Source organism: Vanellus vanellus (genome assembly GCF_965231255.1).
Source record: "Vanellus vanellus genome assembly, chromosome: 8".
In the NCBI taxonomy this organism is placed as follows: Eukaryota; Metazoa; Chordata; class Aves; order Charadriiformes; family Charadriidae; genus Vanellus; species Vanellus vanellus.
In genome coordinates, this window is record NC_138913.1 from 13,968,133 (window position 1) to 13,992,721 (window position 24,589).

Below are 24,589 nucleotides of genomic sequence, written 5' to 3' on the forward strand. Positions count from 1 at the left end.
TGTCTTTGACCCTATTATCTACTTTACCAGCAGGGGAGTGGATGTTGCTTCTTAGTCATCTTTATAGGCTTTTCTGAGCTAACGTGGCCATCTCTGATGGTGTTTTCCTTCCCATTTATAAACGAGTCAACTAATGCTGTATATACCTCATCAGCACTATGATGCTTATTATTACAGATGTGACTTTTATTTCATTCCACTGCTATAGGAGTAAACAAGTTTCAACTAATCAGCTCTATCCTCCTGTGTCCTTAGAAATACGACCTACTGCAGCAAAGTTGCATTTCCCTTGGAGGTTGTTCCAAAAGACCAACACTCTTGTGTGAGCCATTCAATAAAACCCACTGAAGAGATGTTCTACTTGGAGCACACCAATGAGAAGATCGTATGTCCAGATATTGATGGGTTTTACCCTGCTAGCGTAACACCAACTGTCAAGTGGTACTTGGTAAGAAGGACTTATTTGGGCAGTCGGGGGAATGTGGTGTCATATCTGAAAAAGCAGTGGTTGATATGAGAATCATGGAGCTATGTTTCAGTCACTCCCCAGTGATGAAGCTGTTAATGAAGCTGTACTAATTTTAAGAGCTTTGTTTCCATTGAGTTCAAGGGCAAAAATACTCTTGGACGGGAATTGAGAGCTAATGCTGGAACTTTTTTGACCAGCATGCACAAGTGGAGAATGCTCTAGCAGGGATTTAGGAACCTCAGTTCAGCTGCAGGCAGTATACTTCACCTGCTGTGGGAGCCAGTCACTGTCCCTGTAAAGGAAAAAAAGAACAAAAAAAACCCAAAACGAAACAAAAAAAAAAAAACAACAAAAAAACCCCCACACCAACCAAAAAACAAACCACCTGCTAATGATAATAGCATCCTTTCCAAAATCCTTTGAGGTCAAGAAATGAAGTTGTACATCAGAGCTCTGCAGGAGCCATGGGTGCCCTCTTTGACACAATTCAGCAAACCTCTTTTCTGAAGATGGAGTCATCCCTACCCCACCCTCCATACTGCTCTGATAATTAGGCTGTCTCCAGCCATCCTCAGGCTCTTGCCTACAGAGTTGCTGCTCAATTTTATTAAATGTTGACCTAAATGTTTTTCTCTATGTGGATGCCTTTAGTCAAGAGAGAATAAGAATTCTCAGGGGATGTGCAGCCAGAGGGTTATGGGGCTGAATTCTCTAACTGCTTATAAAGTGCTTTTGGATTTCTAGATAGAAGGTTCTGTATGAGTGAATTTATTAAAGGAAGCTGGCAACAAATATATCTGCTGATTTAAAAATTAATAAATAAATAAAAAACCCACCCCAAAAGAAAAAAAAACAACTCTAAAACCCTTCAGGAAAAACTTACTTTTGTATCCAAGAGGAACAGTTTCACTCCAGGAGTTGAAATGCTTTACTTGTACCATTCATTGAAATTCACATCTCAACAATCAATTAGCAGAATGAAACAAAAAGCCCCATGGAAGTAATTTTTCAGGCAGCAAGTCATCCCGTGCCTCGTAAAAATCATTAAAAATGGTATATGACCCCTGTCTTAAACTGCCCCATTAGGATGCATCTGATTTGGAAACGCACCATTCAGAAACAATCTCTTAGAAAATGTGCACATCTCTGGGTTTTATGACAATCAAGATGTCATCTGCATAACCCCTTTCTGAAAAGAGATCTCTAGCTTGGTACTTGGCAGAGGTTTCCTGCCTTGCCTGACAGAAAGAGAAGAGTTATTAAGGGTTCTGTACTACAGATTCTCATTTGCCAGTTGCCAATTGTGGGGCCCCATCCTCAGCTGAAGTCAGTCAGGGTACCTTGATTAGTCCCAAAAGAGTTAGACACACTGACATCAACAGGGGACGTCCTTTAGTCTTAGTATCCATTTGTGACTACATCATCGTTTTCTTCCTGTCTCTTTTTACTTTAATTCTTCATTCTGCTGAGGTGCTCACTTTGATTGCAAATGTACTTCTGGGTCAGAGATCTCTCTTATATAAAATTGTCTGTATTTAAGGTGGGATAAAACTATTAGGGTCGTCTGCTTCATCACCTTATTTTCAAGGTGAACATACCAGTTTGTATTCCAGCGTGCTCAAAGTTCATGGTAGTTAAGTCTGACCTACATCACCGTCTGAAGTATCATGTTCATAGTTGAAAAACAGGTCTGTGATGTAGCATTTAAACCAATATCTTTACTTTTGAATCACAAAACTCAAGTGTTGTTCTGCCTGACTCCAGGACTGCAACTTGATCAGTGGCTTCTGTGAGCGATGCCCCCAAGGGACCAGGCTTGTCATCGGCATTGTCCGCAGTGCGTATAAAGGGAATTACACTTGTATTGTGACATTCACGGACCACGGAAGAACCTATAATCTCACCAGAACCATAAAGATGAAGGTGGTGGGTAAGAATGACTTTAAAATTGTGTAAAATGCAGGTGCATATCTGCAGAAGTGGTGAAAACAGCTAGAAAAGACTGTTGCAGGATCCGTTTGTGGTTGTGCTCAATCGGCATTACCCAACTGACCTGCTATATTTTTGCTTGCCGGGGTCAGCCTCGTGTCACCACCCAGGACATGTTGAGCTGGAGGTCCCACCCACCACCGCGCCAAATGCCCCAAACAACGCAAGGCTGACCAGCATTAGGCTGGTGAGGTACAGCCCATGAGATGGCCGGGGGTACCCTCTGCTGGCATGTGAATGCATAACCCGGGCACTCTTGCTCGTTTTTGTCTCCAGTGCCTTTTGCTTGTCATTATTTGTAGGATTGTCCCATTATAGCCGACTTGCCTCGGTCTTCCTGCAATCTCAAAACCTTGTGGGCTGAGGTGGAGCCCTGCCTGGCCGATTGACAGTCTCAAGTTACCCAGCCCAGTGCTTGGACTGGTCCGTCCCAGGCACAAGGGCTCAGCCTACCTGGCAGGGAATTCTGGACAGAGCTTAAAAGCCTAGTGAACAGTCGAGCACATGCTGAGTCCCATGGCAACTGCTGCTTTAAGAGCTGAATTAAATGCTTGCGACAGAAAGTTATGTTTTATTTTGTTTTTTTTTTTTGTTTTTTTTTTTTTTTTAGAAGCAGCAATAAAAAGAAACTGGTACAGGTTGTGCCTTGTGGGAGATGTTGAGGAGATGAGGGAGGTGGACCTCTCCTGATGCGAGAGGCCAAAAAACTCGTATCTGTATTTACCTAAACTTTGGAGGAGCCTCAAAATCTGGATCTGGCCCTGAGTTTGGGGACTGGGATTAGATTTCTATTTGTACAGGACTCTGCAGCAGGATTGTATCCCCAGTTATACTGGGGCGTGTGCAGCGGGGCATGAGCGCATCATAAGCGAGGCTGCAAGGACCCCAGGTTCTCATGAAGTCCGGGTCCCCGTGGGGGCCTCTCTGTTCTCTCCTGCAGGATCTCCAAACAAGGCCTTGCCGCCACAGTTCACCTCTCCAAATGAGAAAGTGGTCTATGAAGTGGAAGCAGGTAAATCGCACGGCTCGCTGCCCTGGCAGCCCTCCTGCCGGGACGGGGAGACCCAGCCAGGCACAGGAGCTCTCCCCTTCCACTGCGTCCCCGGTGCTTTCCCTCGCAGAGCACACGAGCTGCCACAGGTCGCCTGGCAGACGGCGCGGGGTGCCACTTCTCCATGCCAGAATGGGAGAGCACAGCTCTGAAAGTTAATTTTTGCAAGCAAAAATAAAGATAAGTGTTCGGGCACGGAGATGCAGGACTGAAGCTGCAGAAGCAGATGAAACGGGGACCCTCAGGTGCTTAGAGAAATTCCTGTAGGACCTTATCCCAGCCCTGTCCCTGGCTGAGGTTTGCTCCAACCCTCCCTCATTCAGCCTTTCTGTGGCTTCAGCCTTCCGGCCACTTCTTGCTCATCTCCTCTCCCTTTTTGGCTGATTACTTCCTAATTAATGACAGCTCTCCTTTTGCTGGCCTCACAGCATTGTGTAATGGGGTACCACACTCCTTCCCCCACCCCATCTGTTTAGACTGATGGCTCCTTGGAGCAATTCTCTATATTGAATGGATCACGTCCCATTACAGTGCTGTAATAAATGTGATGCCAATGATGATGATTAGCAGCAGAGTCTTCACTTTAAAGCACAGCTTTTTTGGCTCAGAAGGTCAGGCTTCTTCCATAGTCACTCTATAAGATAAAATCACTTATGGGCTGATCACAACGATATTCATGCTCCCGAGTCTGATCTTGAAGGAAGTTAAATGCCTGAACAAGTGTTCCCACACCAAAATGCTTTTGTGGAACTGGATCCTTTGCTTTATGGCATCTGTCCCCTGTGCAGTGGGGATGATTAACACCGTCCGGCTTTCCGAGAAAGCGGTTGGTAGGGAGCATCTCCTTCTGGGTGGTCTCTTGGTGCAGCCAAGGAGTTTGTAACACATTTGAGAAGGCGGGATATTTTTTCCTGTTTATTTTTCTGTCATAAATCAGCTTGTCCGGGGTGTTATCAGATGTCTGAAGATAGATGCCGGCCTCATCCCCTCCCAAAGGGAGGCAGAGGTCAGGCTGGTGGGATCGCTGGAAAACACAGAAGTCAGGGTGATGCTGTTCCTGCTTTGCAATACCTCACCGTGGTCCTTTCTTCCCAGGAGACGACCTTATTCTGCCCTGTGAGGTCTTCTTCACGTTCCTGAAGGACTCCCGGACTGAGGTGTGGTGGACCATAGATGGGAAAAACACAGACGATGTCATGGACCCCAAGATAAAAGTCACACAAAGGTAACATAGTAACGTGAACCTTCATTTGTATCTAACCTTCTCTTGGGTCCTGCAGGGGGGTGTGGGTACGGACATGCGACATCCCCGTTTTCCCTTGCAAGGGAGTGTGGAGTCCCCCACTGCCCTGTTAATCAGAAAGCCCTGTGTTTGCACCGTGTTGTGATGAGCACCAGGAGCTCCAGGGAGGAGGTCTCCAGACCTGGACAGTATCTCATCTTAGAGAAGGATTTGAGGGAGCTTTGTTTATTAGCTCACATCATCACTTGTTCAGGTCCTGGTAGTGGTGCCAACAGCTGGTGGTATTGTGGGACTTGTGAAACAAGGGCAAACACAATTTTATTTAGAGGAATGTTCCTAAATAGCGTAAGTGATAAAAATGTTCCAAAAAACAGAGGCTGAAAATGGAAACGTAGTATTATACGTTGTATTGATTAGGAGGAATAGAGATTCAGTTACACGAAGAACCCAAATGAGGTTCAGAGTCCCGTTTGCTCGGTGATGAATTACATGTGGAAGGCAGTCACTGTCCCAATCGGTTTGCAAACCTACGTAGAAAAAGGAAAGACAAAAGGAAATACTATTATCCCTGTTTTGCAGATGATCAATTTGGGCACAGAGAGACAAAGTGACTCATCCAGGATTGCACAGGGAATGTGACGTGTGTGACGTGGGCTCTGAATCCTGAGTTCATGAGATCTTGTTGCTTTGTAGGCAAGAACTTTCTTTGTCTCTAAAATACAATGTGACACAGCTGCAATGAGAAAATTATCAGTGGCAAAATAAATATTAAGGAAAATCAGATAAAGGAACAGCTGCAGCTGTATTAAAAACTGAAGTGTGTACCAATTTATAAGTATCAGTTTAGGTATTTTGTTCTTTTTTTTTTTTTTTTTTTTTTAGGAAAACGATTGGGTTATATCAGGGAAAGGAATATTTGTCAGTAACAACTTGGTGGAGTTTCACATATGTAATGCTCTATTTTTTCTCTTACAGTGAAATTATTAGAGATTTTGAAGACAAAACTGTCATAAGGACTCTAACAGTTGCGAAAGCCACACCAGAGGACTTGAAACGGAATTACACTTGCTATGCCAGAAACACCAAAGGCGAGGACCATAGCCAGGCCATAGTGCGCATGAAAGGTAAAATACTTGCAGAGCATGGGTGAGAAATGAGGCATGCTCAGAGAGGGACTGTCGGTCCTGCCTTGAGCCTTGCCCTGCAAAGCAGTAGGGGAACAAATAATTCCATCAGACCTTTTTCCCCAACACATGCTGTTCTGTACGCACTGCTGTATTATTGCTGTCATACTGCAACACTTCTTGGAAGCAGGGAGCAAAGGACGTGTGTCACACATACCCTACCACGGTCAAGTGCTTGGGGGGGGGGGAGGGAGAGAGGGGTGGGTAGACCTGTTGTTCTCATCCCATCCATGTAGCACAATTGAGGCAGACCTGAGAGGACAGGCTGCTTGAAATGATTTCGGGTTACTTGATTGCGTGAGGGTTTTGTGTGACGCAACAGCTATCAGTTGGCATCCTTCAGAAGGCAGAGTGCACTCGCTGACATTGCTCAGGGGGTGAGGCAGTCTGACCACGACTCTGTGGTTTTGCTCCTTGCTGTGACGATGCTCCAGTCTAGACACAGCCATCTCAGCGTGGATGGTATGGGCTGATCCAGCTCTGTTCAGTGGGGATCTTTTCCCTACATCTGTCTTTCGTCAAAGATTTTGTTCTTGTTTGCCAGATTCACTTCTCAGTAGTAAGAACTGAGCATTCACTATAGGTATCTGAGGTTTCCTGGTTAAGCTGTATATTTCCGCCTCCTTATCAACCTCATCTAGAGCTTCCACACCTGCTTGCTGTAGGTCAGACTTGCCCTTTCCCATCAGGGATGCTGCCCTGCTTTGTGTAGCTCATTCCAGACACCTCCTTCTCCCCGCTCTGTCCTATTAGCATGGCTCACAGAAGTCTTTACTGGAAAAGCTCTTTCTCTTCCTTCTTGGTACTTGTCCTCCTTCCTTTTACTCCCATTCCTTTGAGATGAACCTTTTCTGGATCATTAGGAAGGAACGATAGACCAAACACACAAGCGAGGAAGGCTGCGACCATCTGCCAGTGTGTTCATCCTACATAAGTAATTCTCCTGGGATGATAATGTGTGTAAGTGTAGCAGAGGTGAATTTAAAACCTTCAGATTCTTTCTCTATACAGCCAGCGGTGCCTAAATGCTGTTTTCTAGTGGATGGACCTGTCCTATCCTCATTCTTCCTCCCCTGTCTGCTCCTGGGCAGTTGAGTGGGTTTGCTCTGAGCAGAGCTGGTTACTCACCACCCCTCCTTTCTGCTCTGCTCTGCTGCGAAATCCAAGAACCATCCCCAACCACTGCTGGCAGAGCAGCCTTAAGCTAGGCTCGCTGCAGACCATCTCACTGCGCATAGGAACATCAAGGATGCTGGAACCTGACCCCTCAGCACTTGTCTTCCAGTTTTTAGCCAGTAGCTATGTATGTTGGCTCCAACTCTTTCATTACATTAGGCTATATATGTTTCCTGCTTCTTCTGGATGGTTTCCCTATCCTCATGTACTTCTGCTGCTCATCACTTAATGAAAGTTGTTAAATTCCTTCCATTCTTTTTTGTAATTCAGTTTTATTAGAAACTTATTAAAACTTGGAAACTGGTGATCTTTCCACTCACTGCTGTTCTTTTATCGTGCAGTTTGCCAGTGTGCGTGTCAGCTGCCACCTGAATCGCCATAATAACTGAGTTGCCCAGGGATACAGTTAAAAGTGTTATTTTCTGTCCTTAGTACAAAGAAGCAGCAGTGATGTGACAGACACTGTATGAGTCGGAGGGGGGCCTGTGATGTTCTGGCTTGGTGTCCACAGGTTGTCCTATTTGTTTGCAAGCATTTCAGCTTTTCTGTAATGAACTCTGATTCTTCTTTGCTGGTAGAAGACAATCAGAAAACAATGCCTAGTTCTATCCTTGCCATTAGTCTGGGACAAGCCACAAGAACTGTGTATGTTTGATGGGGAGGGAAAATGGTGGCCATTGCCTTTATTTTGCAGGTGAGCTTTGGCTGGCTCTAGTAGGAGTGCGTCCTGTTGTGTTGCCTCAAGAGTTTGCATATACTGATGTGTTGTAATTTGGGCTGTGGGGCACAAACCCACGATCCTGAGTCATGTTCATGAGCTGGCTTTGGATTGTGCAGGTGGTTTCCATCAGCAAGTCATTCTGCCATCTGGCTACTCCCAGGGTCTTGCTCAGAGACAGAAGTCCAGCCTGTGCTTTGTCTTGTGCTGCCAGCCCAACCAGACCTAGTAACCCAGAATGAGGAATCCAGGGTGGCCAGTCCTGCCAGAAGAGCCTTGGCTTGGTCACTGTCCTCTGAAAGGCCGTCTTGGCTCTTGGCTGTTCCTCTGTGGTGTTTGACACAAGCTTATTCCTGCTTAGCTGAAGGCCCAACCTGTTCTGTAAACCAGACCTCCTCTTTCTTTTTGAACCCAGTTGTAGCACCGAAGTACACTGTGGAGCTGGCCTGTGGACTGGGAGCAACCATCCTGCTCGTTGTGGTGCTGATCATCGTCTATCATGTTTATTGGCTTGAAATGGTCCTCTTCTATCGAGCTCATTTTGGAACAGATGAAACCATTCTAGGTAAGGAGTTAAAGGGCTTGTATTTATTGTATCCTGCTACAGGCCAGACCCTTCATTTTCTTATAGGAGTTTTTATATAAGGATTCACAAATCCAGGGTGATTCGCTTTAAAATGCGGGAAGGCATCCAAAAGGATGGATCTGGAAATCGCCCTTCTGTCCTCTGTTCTTCCACAGCTTCCTTGTGTTACTCGGAGTTCATCTCTGGGGACTTTGAGCTGCGATTTCTCCCTCTGTAGGATGAGGAGGGTGTTTGAGCCCTCGCAGCTTGTGGTGTGAACCTGCCACGGGGGTGCGGCGGCTCTCGGAGGGCGTAGGCAGGGTGCAAGTCTCTGTCTGGTGGGGACCGCTCATGGAGATAGACAGCAATGAGAGGAAACGATGTCAGAGATGTCAAAAGACAAAAGGACCCTAGACAGAACGGGTTGGCCATCTTGCTGTGGTCTCGTGCCTTCAGCAACCCGGCAGTGTCTGAGTACCTTCACGTTCAGGCTGAGTAGTCAAAGAGGCAGCGCTGCTGTCCTGTAACTATGGAAATGGATGTGTCCTTAACCTGCGGTGCCTGGGCTCAAAGCAAGCCTTCGCTGCTGCTTTTCCCGGGAAGCAAATCAAAGGCTCAGCATGTGCAGTATCACGAGCGTCTCTTCTGCCATTTGTGTTTCTCTGTGCTCCCAATGCGCAGACGGGAAGGAGTACGATGTGTACGTGTCCTACGCGCGCAATGCGGAGGAGGAGGAATTTGTGCTGCTGACGCTGCGGGGAGTCCTGGAGAATGAGTTTGGGTACAAGCTGTGTATTTTCGACAGAGACAGCCTCCCTGGGGGAAGTGAGTATTTCACTGGGGGCTGTGCTCCCCACGCGTCCTCTCTTTGTTGTTCTTTGAGTAGGGTAGGTACTGGCCTATCCAGATTAACTTTAATCCTTTGGGCTTTTTCCCTATCTCCATTAATAATCTCTTGTTGGTATCTTATGTTTTTGCTTCGTGTGACAATGTCACAGATGCTCCAGGCCACCAAAGCAGCTGCTGTGGGCAAGTGGTGTTGGTTGGTCCTTTCAGTTGCCCTCCCCAGGAGTGATGTGAAGGAGTGACTCATCTGTCAGCGTGGGGGAACCAGACTGCTGACCTTCATGCAAACCCTCTGAGCTACCTTAAAAAAAAAAAAAAAAAGGGGGGGGGGGGTGGGATAAAATCAAGGCTAGAAAGAAAAGAGGCAGGGGGAGTGTGATACTGGACCAGACTGGTGGCTCACAGAAGGTAATGGTGAGTGCCTGTAAAATCCAGGAGTGTCTGCTTCAGAGAGGTGTGGAGACCACCATGCCAACATCAGTGAGCAGATAATGTGCCCTCCCAGAAGGCCTTGCACTCACCCTCATTAATTAGAGAGTCTGCGTCTAACATGGCATACAATTAAGTTGCTATGATTAAGAGTACTTTGTTGCAGGTAGTGAGACTCATCTCTTCACCAAGATGTAGAGTTTTTTCAAAGTTTCAAGCTAAATCATACTAGATTCTGGACACAGTGTTTGCTGGAAGGATGCAGGGAATCACCAAGAATGGGAGTTTGTGAAACTCTCCAGATATGCATAGTCACACAGGTGCCACAGGAAGGGCACAAATTAGCCACTACTCTCAATTTCCAGTCTCCTGGGGGCCGAGTTGGCTGTACAATCCCTGATGCCTACTAAAAGTTCAAAGCCTGAACTTTTGCCGGTGCAGACTGCCCTGCTTTGAATTCATGGGGTTTGGGTCAGGACCCCACTGATGACAGAGCCTGTCCATTGGGGTCCCTTTTGGGTAGGACAGGAGGGACTGCTGGAGTCCCAGCTCCGCTGCGTGACAGAGGGAGCAGAATTAGTCTGGGATCTGTCATCTTCATCTCCTAGATCGTTGCCAGGCCACAGCACCTCTAAGTTTGAGGGCAAATAAATACGTGTGCCTGAGGGGACAGGGTGACAGCTGCAATCCTGGTGCTGTTCCTTCTAGAGAGAGCCTGGATGACACTGCAGGGCACCCTGAAGGCTCTATTTGCTTGATGCCAGTGCCAGGCTCAGAGTAGGTTTGCTCTGAGCTGTTCTCACCAGTTGTTCCTCAAGATGTGCGTCTCGCTCCTCTTCCCTCTGCCGCTTCTTGCCATCCTTGCCCTTTTCCCTTTGGAGGGTCTCATTTTCCTCCCAGCGCAGCTCTCCTGGGCTCCCTGCCCTTGGCCCTCACCCGCGGAGCGCTCCTATCCCTGCTCACCGTGGCAGTCGGTACCGGCCTCAATCCAGCGCCAGCCCTCTGGAGCGCTGCTGGGGTGGCTCCTCGTTGCACTGCCTCGTTGCACGTCCCTGTTGCTTCTTAGCTGGGATTTGACTAATCTCCTTCTTGGGGAAGTGCGGCAGGCCAGGCAATAGCTTTTTGGCAGCTGGTGTCATGCCTCCAGAGCGTGCATCTGTGTCACTGGTAGAGAGTTACGTTGTCCTTGATGAAGAAGCAGCGGGAGATGGATTATCCGGCGAGTTTTCTGACAGAAACTAATCAAACGTGCTTGACAGCTAAATGAAGTTGCCTGTCAGCGTTATTTTATTCTCCGTTGTATTTTCTGACCAGTCAAGAGCGTTCCCTTGTCAATGAAGTATGGGAGATCCTGCAGCAGAGAGTGCAAGCACTGGGATTCACACTTATAAGGAATTTTCACATTAATTACAGAAAGGTGCCTAAGGACAGTCTACCTGCAGATGTTAGAAAATCAAAGAGGTTCCACAGTTACTATGACATGTCTCCAGCTCAAAGGGTGTCACTTTTGGGACACTTCATTAAAAGTCCTCAGAGCAGTTTACTTGTCACTTCTAGAAATGCTCAAATCCGCTTTCATCGATGACAGGAACAGCTGGATGAGTAACAGGAGTTAGGATGGTAGTATTTCCAAAGCAGATGAATCCATGAGGACACTCCATGAGGGTGTAGATATTCACTGTGTGTGTTTGGTGTGGGGAAACTGAGGCAAGAGGAGTGAAGGGATTACCCAGAGTCAATCTGGACATCTGCCGGAGAAGGATGTAAGCGTAGGCATTCGGGGTTCCCCACGCCTCCTCAGGCTGGGTCTTTTCCTTGAGGTCATGTGCTGTCCAGCTGGCAGTTTTCCTGCTTTGCTCCAGAGAGCCTCTTTTTCTGCTCTCAGTAGAAGGAAGCTAAATCTGAGCCTCCCAGAGCAGCCCTCTTGGCCACATGGCATCCTCATAGCATTGGGTGGTGTTGCTGCCACGTAGTACAGTTCCTTTTGGATGTAGCTACCTCAGGCATCTCCACATAGTGTGGGGAGGAGGAAACACATCTGCAGGCAGCCTGGGGCTGGGAGTAGAAGATGTCACTGTATGGGGCAGTGGGTACCAGGCATGGTGTAGGAGGCCCTACCTGGAATTGCTTGCAGGGTTGGGAAGCGCCCGTATAGTCTCTAGAGAGGACCTCCAAGGGTTTTGATTGTCCCCTTCAAGAGACACCTGGTGTCACGCTACCAGCTCAGCAGCATGTTCTCAGCCATCACTAACCACCTCGATGTTTCTTTCTCCCAGTTGTCACAGATGAAACCCTGAGCTTCATCCAGAAAAGCCGACGTCTACTTGTTGTCCTGAGCCCTAACTACGTCTTGCAGGGAACACAGGCCCTGCTGGAGCTCAAGGCTGGTCTAGAGAATATGGCCTCCAAGGGCAACATCAAAGTCATTCTAGTGCAGTACAAAGCCATCAAGAAGAGCAAAGTGAAGGAGCTGAAGCAGGCCAAGGCGGCCTTGACCGTCATTAAATGGAAAGGCGAGAAATCCAAGTTCCCAAAGGGCAGGTTCTGGAAGCAGCTACAGGTGGAAATGCCAGTGAAAAAAATCAGCAGGAGTTTGAGCCTTGATGGGCTCATACGTATTCCTGAAAAATGCTTGATACCATCAGAAAACAAAACAAAACAAACCACGAAAATCCACATGTTAGGCCAGGGAGTGGGAAGGAACTCGGAGTTTTTGCCGTGAAGGACTGTGTCCCAAGCATTTCAGTCGTGCCTCCCTGCAGCTTTTCTGCTGCCCTGGCAGTAGAGAGACCAAAGATGCATACACCTCCTCTCTGCAAATGCACGTCCTTGTTACCAACCACACAAGCCCTGGGCTCAAGGTCTAAATTTGGGCTATTCAGGTGGGATGCAGCCAGCACCTGGTGATAGCATGATATTTGTATAGGCCAGTACTCCTAGATCCAGTTCCTATGGGACATTCATTAGCATCCAGGACAGAGCTTCTTTCCTCTCTAAAGCACCTTTCTTCTTCCTGGTCATTGGTCCCTGTTGCAGAAGCTGGGGAGAAGTTTGAAACGTGACTCCAGTATAGAGCCTTTCATATGTGTCCCAGCTATATAGTCCTGATCACTGTGGGATCACAGATTTCTGCTTCAGTGGGGGGAGCGTAGACTCTTGAGGTCATGCTCATCTATGCTCCCCACATTTCTGTTGGAGCAAGTGTATTCAGATGGCTTGGCAATGTGAAATGGCTGTTACAAAAGCTTTTTTTTTTTTTTCTTTTTTTTTTTTTTTTTTAGGAAGAAAGTTCTGCTAGGTGATATTGTATTGTAGCATTTCTACTAATTAATAAGTGGTCAGTGCCTGGAACTCTGTAGTCTCCCAAGTAACCCAGATCCTTCAGGGCTGTAATGCTCATAAGCCAGGGGAAATCTCTCATTAGTACAGGCCACGGAGCATGTCTGAGAGATGCTTCTTTGTTGAGTAAACTCAGGGACTTCACAAGCACTGCAAGGAACCCCAATTTACTGCTGAACCCACCTACTGTGTCTGTGTTGCTGGCTGGGGGAAAGCATCGTGCAAGGTGCTGCCGAGACCTCTGGGATGACACTGGGTATATGTCCAACTCCCCAGGAGACCCTACAAACTAACTTGTACGTATTAAAAGCTCTTAGCTCTGTCCAGGTGGGTAAGACTACGAGGACAGGCTGTGAGAGTTGGGATTGTTCAGCCTGGAGAAGAGAAGGCTCTGGGGATACCTTATTGTGGCCTTTCAATGCTTAAAGGGGGCTTATAAGAAAGACGGGGACGGACTTTTTAGTAGTGCCTGCTGCAATAAGACAATGGGTAATGGTTTTAAACTAAAAGAGGGTAGATTCAGACTAGATTAAAGGGAGAAATTTTTTTATGATGAGGGTGGTGAAACACTGGCCCAGGTTGCCCAGAGAGGTGGTAGATGCCCCATCCCTGGAAACATTCAAGATCAGGTTGAACAGGGCTCTGTGCAACCTGATCTAGTTGAAGATGTCCCTGCTCATTGCAGGGGGGTTGGACTAGGTGGCCTTTAAAGGTCCCTTCCAACCCAAACTATTCCATGATTCTGTGAAGACTTGGTGTTCTCTGCCTGGGTATGAACATCATCACCATTCCTAATGCAGGGCTCAGGTTTAAACTACCCTTGGCTTTACAAAGCAAGTCTCCACCTGCCGTGTTTCAGCCTGGAGTTGCAGAACAGAGGATGTATCTCAGCTTCTGCAACCTTTGCACAAAATGGAAATACAAAAAAACCCACTGCGTACCAGTCCTTGCTTCAACGGGAGGGAGGAGGCATAGGAGAGGAGGCGGTGAGTTGGCCCCGGGCGGGCAGGCTTTTCAGACCATGGAGGGGAGTGTCCCTTCCCTTGTAGGACAGACCAAAGCACAGTAGGACCCAGGCATTGACTGGTACTGTCGTTCACAGTGTTTTCACATAAAACTGGGGGCTGTGGGGGTGTCTCCGTACTCCTGTAGCTCCCAATGCAAGGGCCTGCCCACTTAATTGTGAAATTCAGTATTACGTACACTAAGTGCACGCTTATTTTTTTGTGGATAATGGTTGCTCCTGAGTCAGGTCTGACTCATGCTTTCACTCGGTTGGTGTCCAGCGGGTGAAGCGTAGCCATTCATCATGGCATTAAAAAAGCACTACAATTTGGAGTCTAGGCACTATTGACCCGGCTGAGCAGGGAGATTCCAGGGCATCCCAGTAAACAGCTCAGCCTTAGAGGCGTGGGGCTGGATCCTGGCGTCGGCAAAGCCCCTTGCTCTCAGCATCTTATGATTAATAATGTTATTCCAGGGCAGCGGGGAGCTGCAGGCACCCATGCCATTGGGCAGGTACTGTACAAACATGGAACAAAGAGAGCTTCTTTCTCACCTTCCTCTTCATCCTCCACCCCCTGCCCCGACTAAGCTCTGCTTTCGGCAGGTACAATTGCAGTCAGCTTCACTGAAGGCGGTGGAGCTCCTCATCTGCTCAGAGGAGCTTAAAAGCTTTGGTGTTGCGAGCTCTTCTACTGTGGTTGTCTGTGGAGGAGCAGAGTCGCTTCCCACGCTCCAGAAAGCCTCATTTGTGTGAGATAGCACCCAAAACCACGCTCAGCTTTGTGAAGCCATTGCAACCGTGTCATTTTGCCCAGCTTCACCTTTTGTTTGTTTTCAGCATCCCTGTAATCGGCTGCCAGATCTGCAGACAGAGGGAAGGCCCTGAAGCCAAAGCAGAGCTGTGTTAGATTCCAATTTAATTTTTAAAAAATTGACTCAAAAATACGCATAAATTCAATTAACATCCCAGACCTTACCACATCACGTCTCACTTTCGGCTGAAGTACCAAGGGAACTTCTGCTGATGTTTCAGCTAGTCTGATTATTTTTATGAAGTTAAATCCACCTCATTTGTTTTGCTGATTTTATTCAAAGAGTTTTCCAAATAAACACCGGACCCCCGCACTTTCTCTGGCATACATTGCAGTGGCCCTTGGTGGCAGTGCAACCCCAGAACAGGATTGCTGAGAGACTTCAGCATAGCACCCGCAAGGCAAAAGGTGCGATGGTCTGAAGGGGCCCGAGACGTCCAGAGGGAGCGGTGTGGAAGGAATAGCGCTGGAGAAGGCTCTGCTCCCCCAGGAACTTTCCCCTGGGCTTTGCTGGGAGCTGCCCAGCCAGGGGATAACCCCAGTTCCAGCTGTAATGCAGATCTGCAAAGCACCTCAAATGCGCCTGCCCTTTCATCCTCCGCCTCGTGTGGTTTCTGTTATGGGGTTCTGTCACAGCATCTGTCTAGTTCAGTTGGTTCGTTTGAGTTTCTGTGTTCTAACCTAACATTTATCAATATGCAGCTCATACAGAGTTCCTCGTTGTTATTTCATGGGGAAACAGCGTGGCACAAATTGGAAAAAAATATCTTCCCTCCACCCTGTGCCGTTTGATGTTGTACGGCTGTTCCAGAGTTTTCCCTTCTCTTTTCTGTATGTTTTTACCTTTGTGTTCTTTGGTCTCTGAAGTGTCAGTATTATTTTATTTTGCTTTTCAATAAAACATTTTCACTTTTGCATTTCAGTCCTTGTGCATTTCTCATAAGTATCATTTTCCTCCCCATTATGTCTGCTAAAGGCCGTTAAAGAAAGATGATTGTGTGTAGTCCAAGCATCGAGATCATTTGGGGATACCTCCTTAGAGGGGGGTATTTTCCTGGCTGTTTCATGGTGTTCCTGCAGAGATCCTGAGGTACCAGGGCCAAGGAAGCAGAAACACAGTGACGCACAGCATTCACGTGTCACTCAGCAGTGGACATGTACACACAAAAAGTCTCTGACCCGAAGAGTGCTTACTTGGCAATCACAAGATAAAAAGATGGGAAGGAACCAACATCCCTTTGGTTGAGAGACCAAGCCAGAATGTTGAACAGAAATCTTGGAAATCTGCCCTAACCACAGATATCAAACTCGGTGTTGGGCTGCTTTGCCCATCACCTTCCAGATAGTTGGGTAGAAAAGGTTCATTCAGCTTCCTATTCTCTCATCCAAGCCACTTTCTTGGCTTTGCCCCTTGGTTGTATGCTAGCAGGTAAGTTGGGAGAGAGCCTAGCGCTTCCAGACCACCAGCAAAAGGAATACTTGTGACCATCTATGGATTTAGGGTCTACGGGGTATGGGATCTATGCCTCCCTCCCCCGCTTTTATTGGGCTGAGACAAATGTATGGCTCTTGTAATGCTCTGTTACAGCTCTAAGGTGCATTAGGGGAGACACAAGTAAACCAGCAAAAATATGCAGGGTCCTTTGTAACCATGTAGTAGAGATGGAAGTTTTTTTAGTATAAAGCAGATATCCAAGAGCATCAAATTCCCAGCTGCGGTGGTACCCAAACCCTCACAGCGTTATTGCTGCCTGTCCCATCCTGTGCTGTTGTCACTGGGACGGACCATCCTGTGAAGTGGCCACTCAGGATTTTTCGTGCCCTGGGATTACATTGTAAGCTGAACATCCCAAGATATCCTGGATGGCCAAGTCTAAATGCGTTCCATTCTCAGAAATAAAATCTGTCTTTGGGAATTTGAGCTTTTTCCCTGCCAAAAAAATGTCGAGTCTCAAAAAAGTGTTGTAAATTAAAATCGGTAAAAGAAAACTGTCACTGTCAGCTCAATCAAAACATTTCATTTCAGCAGTATTGGAATCACTCGCGTTAATTGAACCTGTGCTTTTTGAGCAGGCAGGTAGAATAGGTGACCTCCCAGGGGCTGCTCCTGCCTACGTTTCGCTGTGATGCTGTGATTCCAGTTTCAAAAAGAAAGACCTTTCAAACCAGCAAAGGAGCTTTTTCTTACACAAAATGTTGAAGCTTGGCTGATTTCAAAATAGATCTCGATCAGTAATAGAAAGGTTTGAATGAGGTCTGGACTCTGTAAATTGGGAGATTGCTGCCAATTCTTTGTGCCTTTGAAACAGGGTGGTAAGAACTTTTCATGGCATTAAGTGGCAATTCTGACAGAACTGACTTTATCATCTACTTTTGGTTTCAATGATTCAGTGTGTGTCATGGGGGAAAATTCCCCCCAAACCTTGTACACAAGAAAAAAATACCGCAAATACTTTGATTTAAATTCCAGTATTATGTTAAAGAACCAAACAGTGCCTTACTTTCTCCATTAGGATATTATTGTTCAATCCATTTTCCTATTGCAAGTTCTTGGTCTCCAAATAATCTAGTCACAATGAGTTTTACAGCTAGTCATGTATCTTTGTGAAAAAAAAAAAAAAAAAAAAAAAGGTATTGCTCTGTACAATATTAAAATAAGGTGCACCCAGGTGCAACATGGTGCGCCTTCTGCTGTGAGATAAGGAAAGAGACAGTCAAGTGCTGGAAGAATAAGGGGCGTTGCCATTGCAGGGAAGGTACAGTATATTTATTTATATAAAAGACCATGGTTCCACTGGCAGGGAGGCAGGGGAGTCTTCAGCCTGAGGAATCAAGGCTTTAGCAGTGTGAAAGGCAATGGAAGCAGCAGGTAGCTCTTCTCCCCAGAACAGCTCTTTACAAGACGTACCTACAGAGAGGTTTTTGTCTCTGAGGGTGCAAGAGCTCTTACTCCAATGCTCCCTGTCCTGCTTGAACACCGCCTTGTCCTCAGGTCCGTCCTCCCATCTCAGGCACCAGGACTCAGTAAGCGGGTGGGGTTTTTTTAAAAGTTTTTACAGTTCTATTAATCAGCTTGGGTTAATTTGCTAAGTGCCACAACCCTATTATTTCCCATCCTTTCCACTGCTCACCCATTAGCCATGACACCTTCAATATGCTTACTGCATCCCAAGCCACAGATAGAAGTTCAAGGACACCCTTCAGGTTTGCTGCTTTTCAGCATTAATAATAAAAGAGATGCTGCCCTTGCCTGGCACCGTTCCAGCTGAGCATCTTGCTGAGCCTTACAAAGTGCAATTAATCCCAAGAAATGCTTTGAAGGGCAGTCTTTTCACCCCCCATCGTGGCTAGAGGAACTGATGGAGAGGTTTAAGGCTGATGTTTTTGCTTTCTAGGTTTGGAGGCTTCCATTTCTAGATGAGAGAGCATGAGAGGGAGGGAGGTGGGTCTTGGCCTCGGCAGTGGGAGCTACGGCACGATGCGATTGCTTCACTTCGTTCCCCCCATGCGAAGGGCTGCCAGAGCTGTGGGCCGGTGGTTCCCGAACAAGACCTGCCCTTTATCAATGCCTGCAGTTCCCTGGGCAGGAGTGATGCCGTGCAGTGCAGAAGACAGGGTATGGTCCTGGTTTATCCTGCCATCCTGGCTTCTCGGTTACCACTTCAGCCTTCTCAAAAACCCACTGCAAAGCAAAAATGCTGCTATTGCTCCTGCAGTCCCTGCCAGCAGGAGCATGGGCAAGTGGAAGGCTTGTGCCAGGTTTCCCTCTGCGGGCAGGGGGGATCTGTGCCGGTATGCCACCAAACCGCTTCCTTCAGCTTTTCTCTCCCTTGTGCACCCCAATTCCTCTGCTCTTGCACTCTTAGATACCACTGAAGCCGTGTTTGACTTCATCCAGAGGAGCCGCAGGATGATTGTGGTCCTGAGTCCCGACTACTTGACGGAGAAGAGCATCAGCCTCCTGGAGTTCAAGCTGGGCATCATGTGCCAGAACGCCATTGCCACCAAGCTCATCGTGGTGGAGTACAGGCCGCTGCAGTGCACCCACCCCAGCATCCTCCAGCTGAAGAAGTCCGTCTCCTTTGTCACCTGGAAGGGGGAGAAGTCCAAGCGCGCCAGCTCCCAGTTCTGGAAAGCGTTGCGGCTCGCCCTGCCGCTGCGCAGCCTGAGCGCCGGCTCCGGCTGGAACGAGAGCTGCTCCTCCCAGTCGGACATCAGCCTGGACCCTGTCCAGAGGAGAAGGAGCCGATTGAAAGGGCAGCCCGACCCACGGGGCGCCGCGGCGGGGACTCTCGCTCCTGGAGGGACGGCCCCGGCCCCCGAGTCAAAGGCCAAACACCGCGCCAAGCACTTCTTGACGTGCCGGTGTTGTGGGACCTATTGCAATGGCGGCAGCAGACTCAAGCGCAAGCATCGGGCTGTGCCTGAGCCCAGGTGGGACGCTCACCTCTGCAAGCCGGGCTCGGGCAGGCTCGCAGCGCAGGGGGCTCAGGGCAGAAGTCGAGCCGAGCCCCCGCCGGCACAGGCTCCCGCTCTCGCCCTCTGCCATTACAGCGACCTGTCGAACAACAACGACTTCTACGCCCTCTAGCCAAGAGGCTGACGGCACCGCAGGTGCTGGGCCGACAATACAGACCCGCTGCAGCCTCAGCTAAGATATTTTTATCATATCGCAGGCTGGCACTGTGTCGTTCACCACCGGTCCCAGGCCATCGCGGAGGACTGCGGCGGTACCGCCGGTGCCGGTGGTGTGAGCCAGGGACCTGCAGCCATGCGCACAGAGCAGCGGCTTGGAGGGATGTCTGCCCGGCTCCTTCTCCTTAATTTAAATTGCAAAGTGGAGCCGAAAATGTGTTTCTCTGGCATTGCTTTCCCCCAGTTGTGGTGGTTTGCCGCAGGGCTGCTGCTGGGGTTGGGTGCGGGAGGGCAAATCCCCAGCCGGGGGCCGGGAGGGAGGGCGGGAGGGGGGAGAAGCCGTGCTCCTGGTAGGAACCTCTGGAGAAGGGGAAGCAAGCCTGCATTTTGCAAAGGATAAAACTTTGCTAACAAGGGCAATGGGAGCCCCCGCCGGTGCAGGAATGCGCCGTGCAGTACGGTGCGGTGCGTTATCCACTGTGGTTTAAAAGAACTTGGTCAAAAGTTTTAAGACAAGTCCCTTCTCTCTAAATAAAACTGATTTCTTTAACCTGCTGTTGTTACAAGTGCCGTGGGAACTAGTAAATGCTGGAGCCTTGTTCACCAGGCAGTGCCTGGGGACGTGGTTTGCCCAAGCTGGCTGAGATCCCCTCCTGTTCCCAGTGCTTCCAGTGGGCTCCCGGGCTTGGTCCCTCTCCCAGCTGCACCATATGATGAATTTGTTCTGTCAGTTGCACGGCCTTTGGCGCAGCAAGAAAGAAAATGATTACAAATCGAGGGAAATATGATTAAAAAAATTCTCCGAGTACTCAATGCGCTCGGGGATAGCAGCAAGACCTAAAACCCTCACAGAAAACCTCAGGCGCCGAAGCTGAGGGGTCAAAACTCAACCACACTTCATTAAATAACCAAAAGAGCCTCTGAACGGTCTCCCTGGGGCTGCTGTTTCATCAGCCCGTTGAGCCGGCTGTCAGCAGTGTTTCCCACTCTTCATCTACAATGAAAACTTCATTTGCCTCATTTCGTTTCGCCTAACGACTTCTCTCCCCACCGAGGAAGGGCGCTAATCCTGGGACTTGGCCGCTCGCTTTCAGCTGAGACACGCCAGACCGGGTAGTACACTGCATTTGGGTTTTTTTCCCTGAGACAAAAAAAACCCAACCCACTGGTGCTTTACCACTCTGGTCAGTCTAATTGTTGCCTCTCAGGTCGGCAATTAATTATTTTTCTTCTGCCTTGGAAATATGAACTAAGCCCTTGGGGTACAGGGTCAGTGGCCCCCAGGACAGACCCGTACCTCATGTCCTCAGGTGCAGCCTGGGAGGGAGGAAAGGGCCACGTCTCGCCCATTTTAACAGTGCTGAAGCCCAGTTATAATTCACACGTCGCTTTCTTTGCCTCAGCCGCCCCTCTTCCCTGGTATTGCCCCCACTTTTTCAATCCTTCCCTTCCGAGATCAAGCACAGCTGATGGCTCTCCCGTTACAGGTCTCTGTGAGCTGAATCCCAACAGCCCTGCTGCAACAGACCCAGAAACTAGAAACCAAAACACATGGTGCTGAGCTAAACTAAATAAAATAAGGGGAAAAAAAACCCCACCAGCTCATAGGAATTAGAAATTCAGACTCTAGAGAACTCTCCAGGCGTAAATTTCTCTGTGATTCCAAGCAGACGCATTGCAAATGGCTCAGAAAAGTTTTGTCCGTACATGGCCATTTTAAGTGATCAAAGAGGAGGAGCAGGAATGAGATATTTGGAGAGCAAGCTGATAAATTGCAGAATGCTTTGTGAGAAGCAATCAAAATGCCATTAAATGGTTAAACGGTTCCAGTTGCTTACAGCCAGATGTGGGACGGTACTGTCAATGAGTTCCATACAGCTGAAAACACAAGCAACAAAATACAAATAATTTGCAATCAGTCGACCTCCAGAGTCAGCATATTTGTTATTTGTTGGCATTTAAACAGCTTTTATTTACAGACTTTGCCCTTATTTGACCATGGTGTTGTCTCGGTCGACTGCAGCAATCCAAAGCTGCAGGAAGCAACAGCTGGAGCTGGTAGCAGACATACAAAATGGCCAAGTCCAGCCTTTTTGGGCAAACTGTCATCTCTTCATGAAAAAAACAAATGCAAATTGGTAAGGACCATTGCTTCTTCTGTTGCTTCCACAGAGCTAGTGCCATTTTACTACCCACCACACTGACCTAGGGTTTTGGTTGCTCTTGTAACAAATATTGAGACATGGTGGATTTCCATGTGTGCAGAGCCTTTGTCCCCCGCGCCCAGGCTCCCAGAGCCTAAGGCATGATGTGCTGGATGGGGTGTCTCAGCAAGGTCACAGGGACTGAACCCTAGAACCAATTTCAGTTGTATTTGGGGGTATTTCCAAGCAACATCCTAAGCATGTTGCTTGGAAATAGCCCCAAGCATCAGCACAAGGTCCTGCTTTAAGACCAGATCCAATTCTTTGCACAGGGTTTGAATTCTGCTCTCTGAAAATCAGTTAAAACCGATTTATGTCCTATCTGACACTGACTGGTACAGATGGACTGTAGTCACTACTCTCTGCTCTGGTACACATGTATTTGTCAGTTGTATACAAGAATCATCTCCAAAGTTAACAGTCAGCACAATATTACCATCCCCTTCACCCACCCAGTCCTCTCAAGAGAACTATTCAGAGGGGAGTAGAGTTAGTATATATGAAGAATTTCCACCATATCCTAATATAAAAACATTCATATAACCTTGTTTATCCTACTAGTGGCATGCAGTGGTGGAACGCTACCAGGTCAGAATGTGCAGAGCCATTAGTTCAATGTTTCTGCTGTTACATAGAGGTTTTTAATCTGGAAAAAAGCCACTTAGGCCATCTCAACATCAACCTGTCTTCACTTCGGTGACTGCAAAGCTCTGGTACCCAGGAGGTCTGTCCCTGGCAAGTTCCTCTGGACATGTCAATAATGGGCTGTTCCTTCCCTCTGAAATGTTGGTTGAATCACTAATCTGCAATAACTTATACAAATTCTTTTAACATCAACAAGAATTTTGTTCTCATTTATTACGCTAGATGCTGATCTCAGAGCATCTGATCTAAGTGTATTTATAGCAGACATTTTTCCCAAATGATGACAAGACCATAAAGGAACTGACAGATGCCAGAAATAGGGAAAAAATGCTTCAAACCCTTAATCCTTGCTCTATATTTATTTTTTTTTTTCTCCTACTGTTGGTCTACCACAAATCTCTGTCAAGGGCAGCACCACCTCTGGGGTGGTGTCTTCCCAGTGTGACATACCAGTGTAAGGGTATAACCCAGAGCCACATCAAGCAGGCGAGGGGAGACCGTACGGGGGTACACAAGAGGGGTAGCACAGAGCTGCAGCCTGGGGGACGTAGGTGCTCCCTGCTCACCACCCAGGTGCTCGGCCCCATCTGGCACCCAGGAACATATGGTGCTGTTCTGGAAATGCATGAGTTAAAACACCCTGGAAAGAGTGGGGAGAAACACTAATGAATGACCCCATAGCTGCCTGCCCAAATCCCTGTGAAAGCAGCAAGGTTTGCCTCTTGTTGACGTGGGTGTCAACAAGATACAATGCTACCTACCATTACTGGTCATGCTGTGGAGAGGCTGCGGCTTAAAAAGAGATAATAAATGCACCACTCAGGCCCCTTTTGTAAAGATGTTAATGAGACACATAAATGTTGCAGAATGGTTTGTAGAAGAATATGACTTTAATACTTCATAATACCAGTCACGGTAACGGCCGGTCACAGGGGACACAACATTTACGCTGATATGCCTGTAACCGGGCTAATGATTTTTACTTTACTAAAACATATCTGCCACAAAGTCATTTGGCTTGAAAACATCAAAGAGTTTTCCAACTCATCAGTATTTGTTCAAGTGAATAATCAGCCTCACCCTTAATATCATGCCTGATTGTTGTTGCGCCTGGTGTTTGCTTCCAGGCAGGCTGCTGCTTCTTCTACCTTCCCCTGCTGCGGCAAAGAGAATTCTCAGGGATTTTTCTGTGTTTGGGGGTGTTTGCACACTCTTGCTAAGTCATCTGGCAATCCATTGCCCGTGATAGTTTTGTTCTCAAGTTTTCCAAAAGGTTTTCTTCCTTTTCGCTGTTGTTTAGTCATTTTCAGACCGCCGGTGGCAGAGAGGTCTCTCCCGTTGCCTGGGCTGGGCGAGGAGGTGAAGTCCCTGACCCACGGTTATTCACTGCTTCCCACTGACTCTTTCCTTCATGCCACCACATCTCAGTGGGAAACCAGACTTCATTCCTCATCCGCTCCAACACCTTTTCCATGGAGGTGCTATGGCTGAAGTGCCCCCCAGCACTCCACTGGCACAATCTTAGCTGAATTTTTTGTTATGCTGCACTGTATCTGCTTGGGGCCAGTTCATCAGGCAATCCAGCTCACGTTGCATGCTTGGTGAAGCGGGAAATAGTGATGACAGGCAATCTTTGTGCCATCTGCCACGGTTATTAGCAAATAATATTTTATTTATCTCCAGATCAGCCATGAGGACACTGACTCCCATTAGAAACATGCTCAATGACAACAAGTTCTCATCTTTTGAGATCTATAGGTTAATGGATGAAGAACCAAAAACCTGCTGTTAATGTGCACGGGGTGATGCTTACAAAACACTACCACACCTATGTACCCACAGTTACCAGCCAAGCTGGGAACACTAGTGATGGAAAAAGGTCATTTGGGAATATCTGCTCCCATAAAGCCATCATCATTTGCTACTAATTAATTACACTCACACCTTGAGATTCCATATGTGGGTGATTCCATATTGACTAGTCTGGGAATGAGCCTGCAGTGACCCACACAGATTCACAAAGAACTTGAGTTTCCCGTTCACAGGAAATCACATTGTTTTGGGTTTGATTTTTTTTTTTTTGTCTCGTCTGCTGTCATCAAACAGAGCACAAACAGCACAAGATGACATCAAAATTTTCCATGAAATTTTCTTAGCTATCTGTATCTATAACAAACAGAAAATATTTGATTCCCATTTTAATTTCTATTTTCCTTAAAATAAACATGTTTTGAAAAGTTTTTTAAATAAAGCTCAAAATGTGCTATACCAAGAGTGTC

General features: G+C 47.5%; 1 protein-coding gene across 1 annotated transcript in view; it reads left to right on the top strand.

Annotated features, from left to right (window-relative positions):
* IL1RAP (interleukin 1 receptor accessory protein) overlaps nucleotides 1-19,417 on the top strand; it is a gene marked incomplete at its 3' end in the record, with an annotated part of 33,297 nt that extends 13,880 nt beyond the window's left edge. The window contains exons 3-10 of the mRNA XM_082487374.1: nucleotides 256-448; nucleotides 2,234-2,399; nucleotides 3,399-3,470; nucleotides 4,605-4,734; nucleotides 5,728-5,876; nucleotides 8,246-8,395; nucleotides 9,077-9,220; nucleotides 18,693-19,417. Of these exons, the coding sequence (XP_082343500.1) occupies nucleotides 256-448; nucleotides 2,234-2,399; nucleotides 3,399-3,470; nucleotides 4,605-4,734; nucleotides 5,728-5,876; nucleotides 8,246-8,395; nucleotides 9,077-9,220; nucleotides 18,693-19,417 (1,729 nt within the window). The remainder of the gene's footprint in view (nucleotides 1-255; nucleotides 449-2,233; nucleotides 2,400-3,398; nucleotides 3,471-4,604; nucleotides 4,735-5,727; nucleotides 5,877-8,245; nucleotides 8,396-9,076; nucleotides 9,221-18,692) is intronic.
* Nucleotides 19,418-24,589: the final 5,172 nt, after the last annotated feature.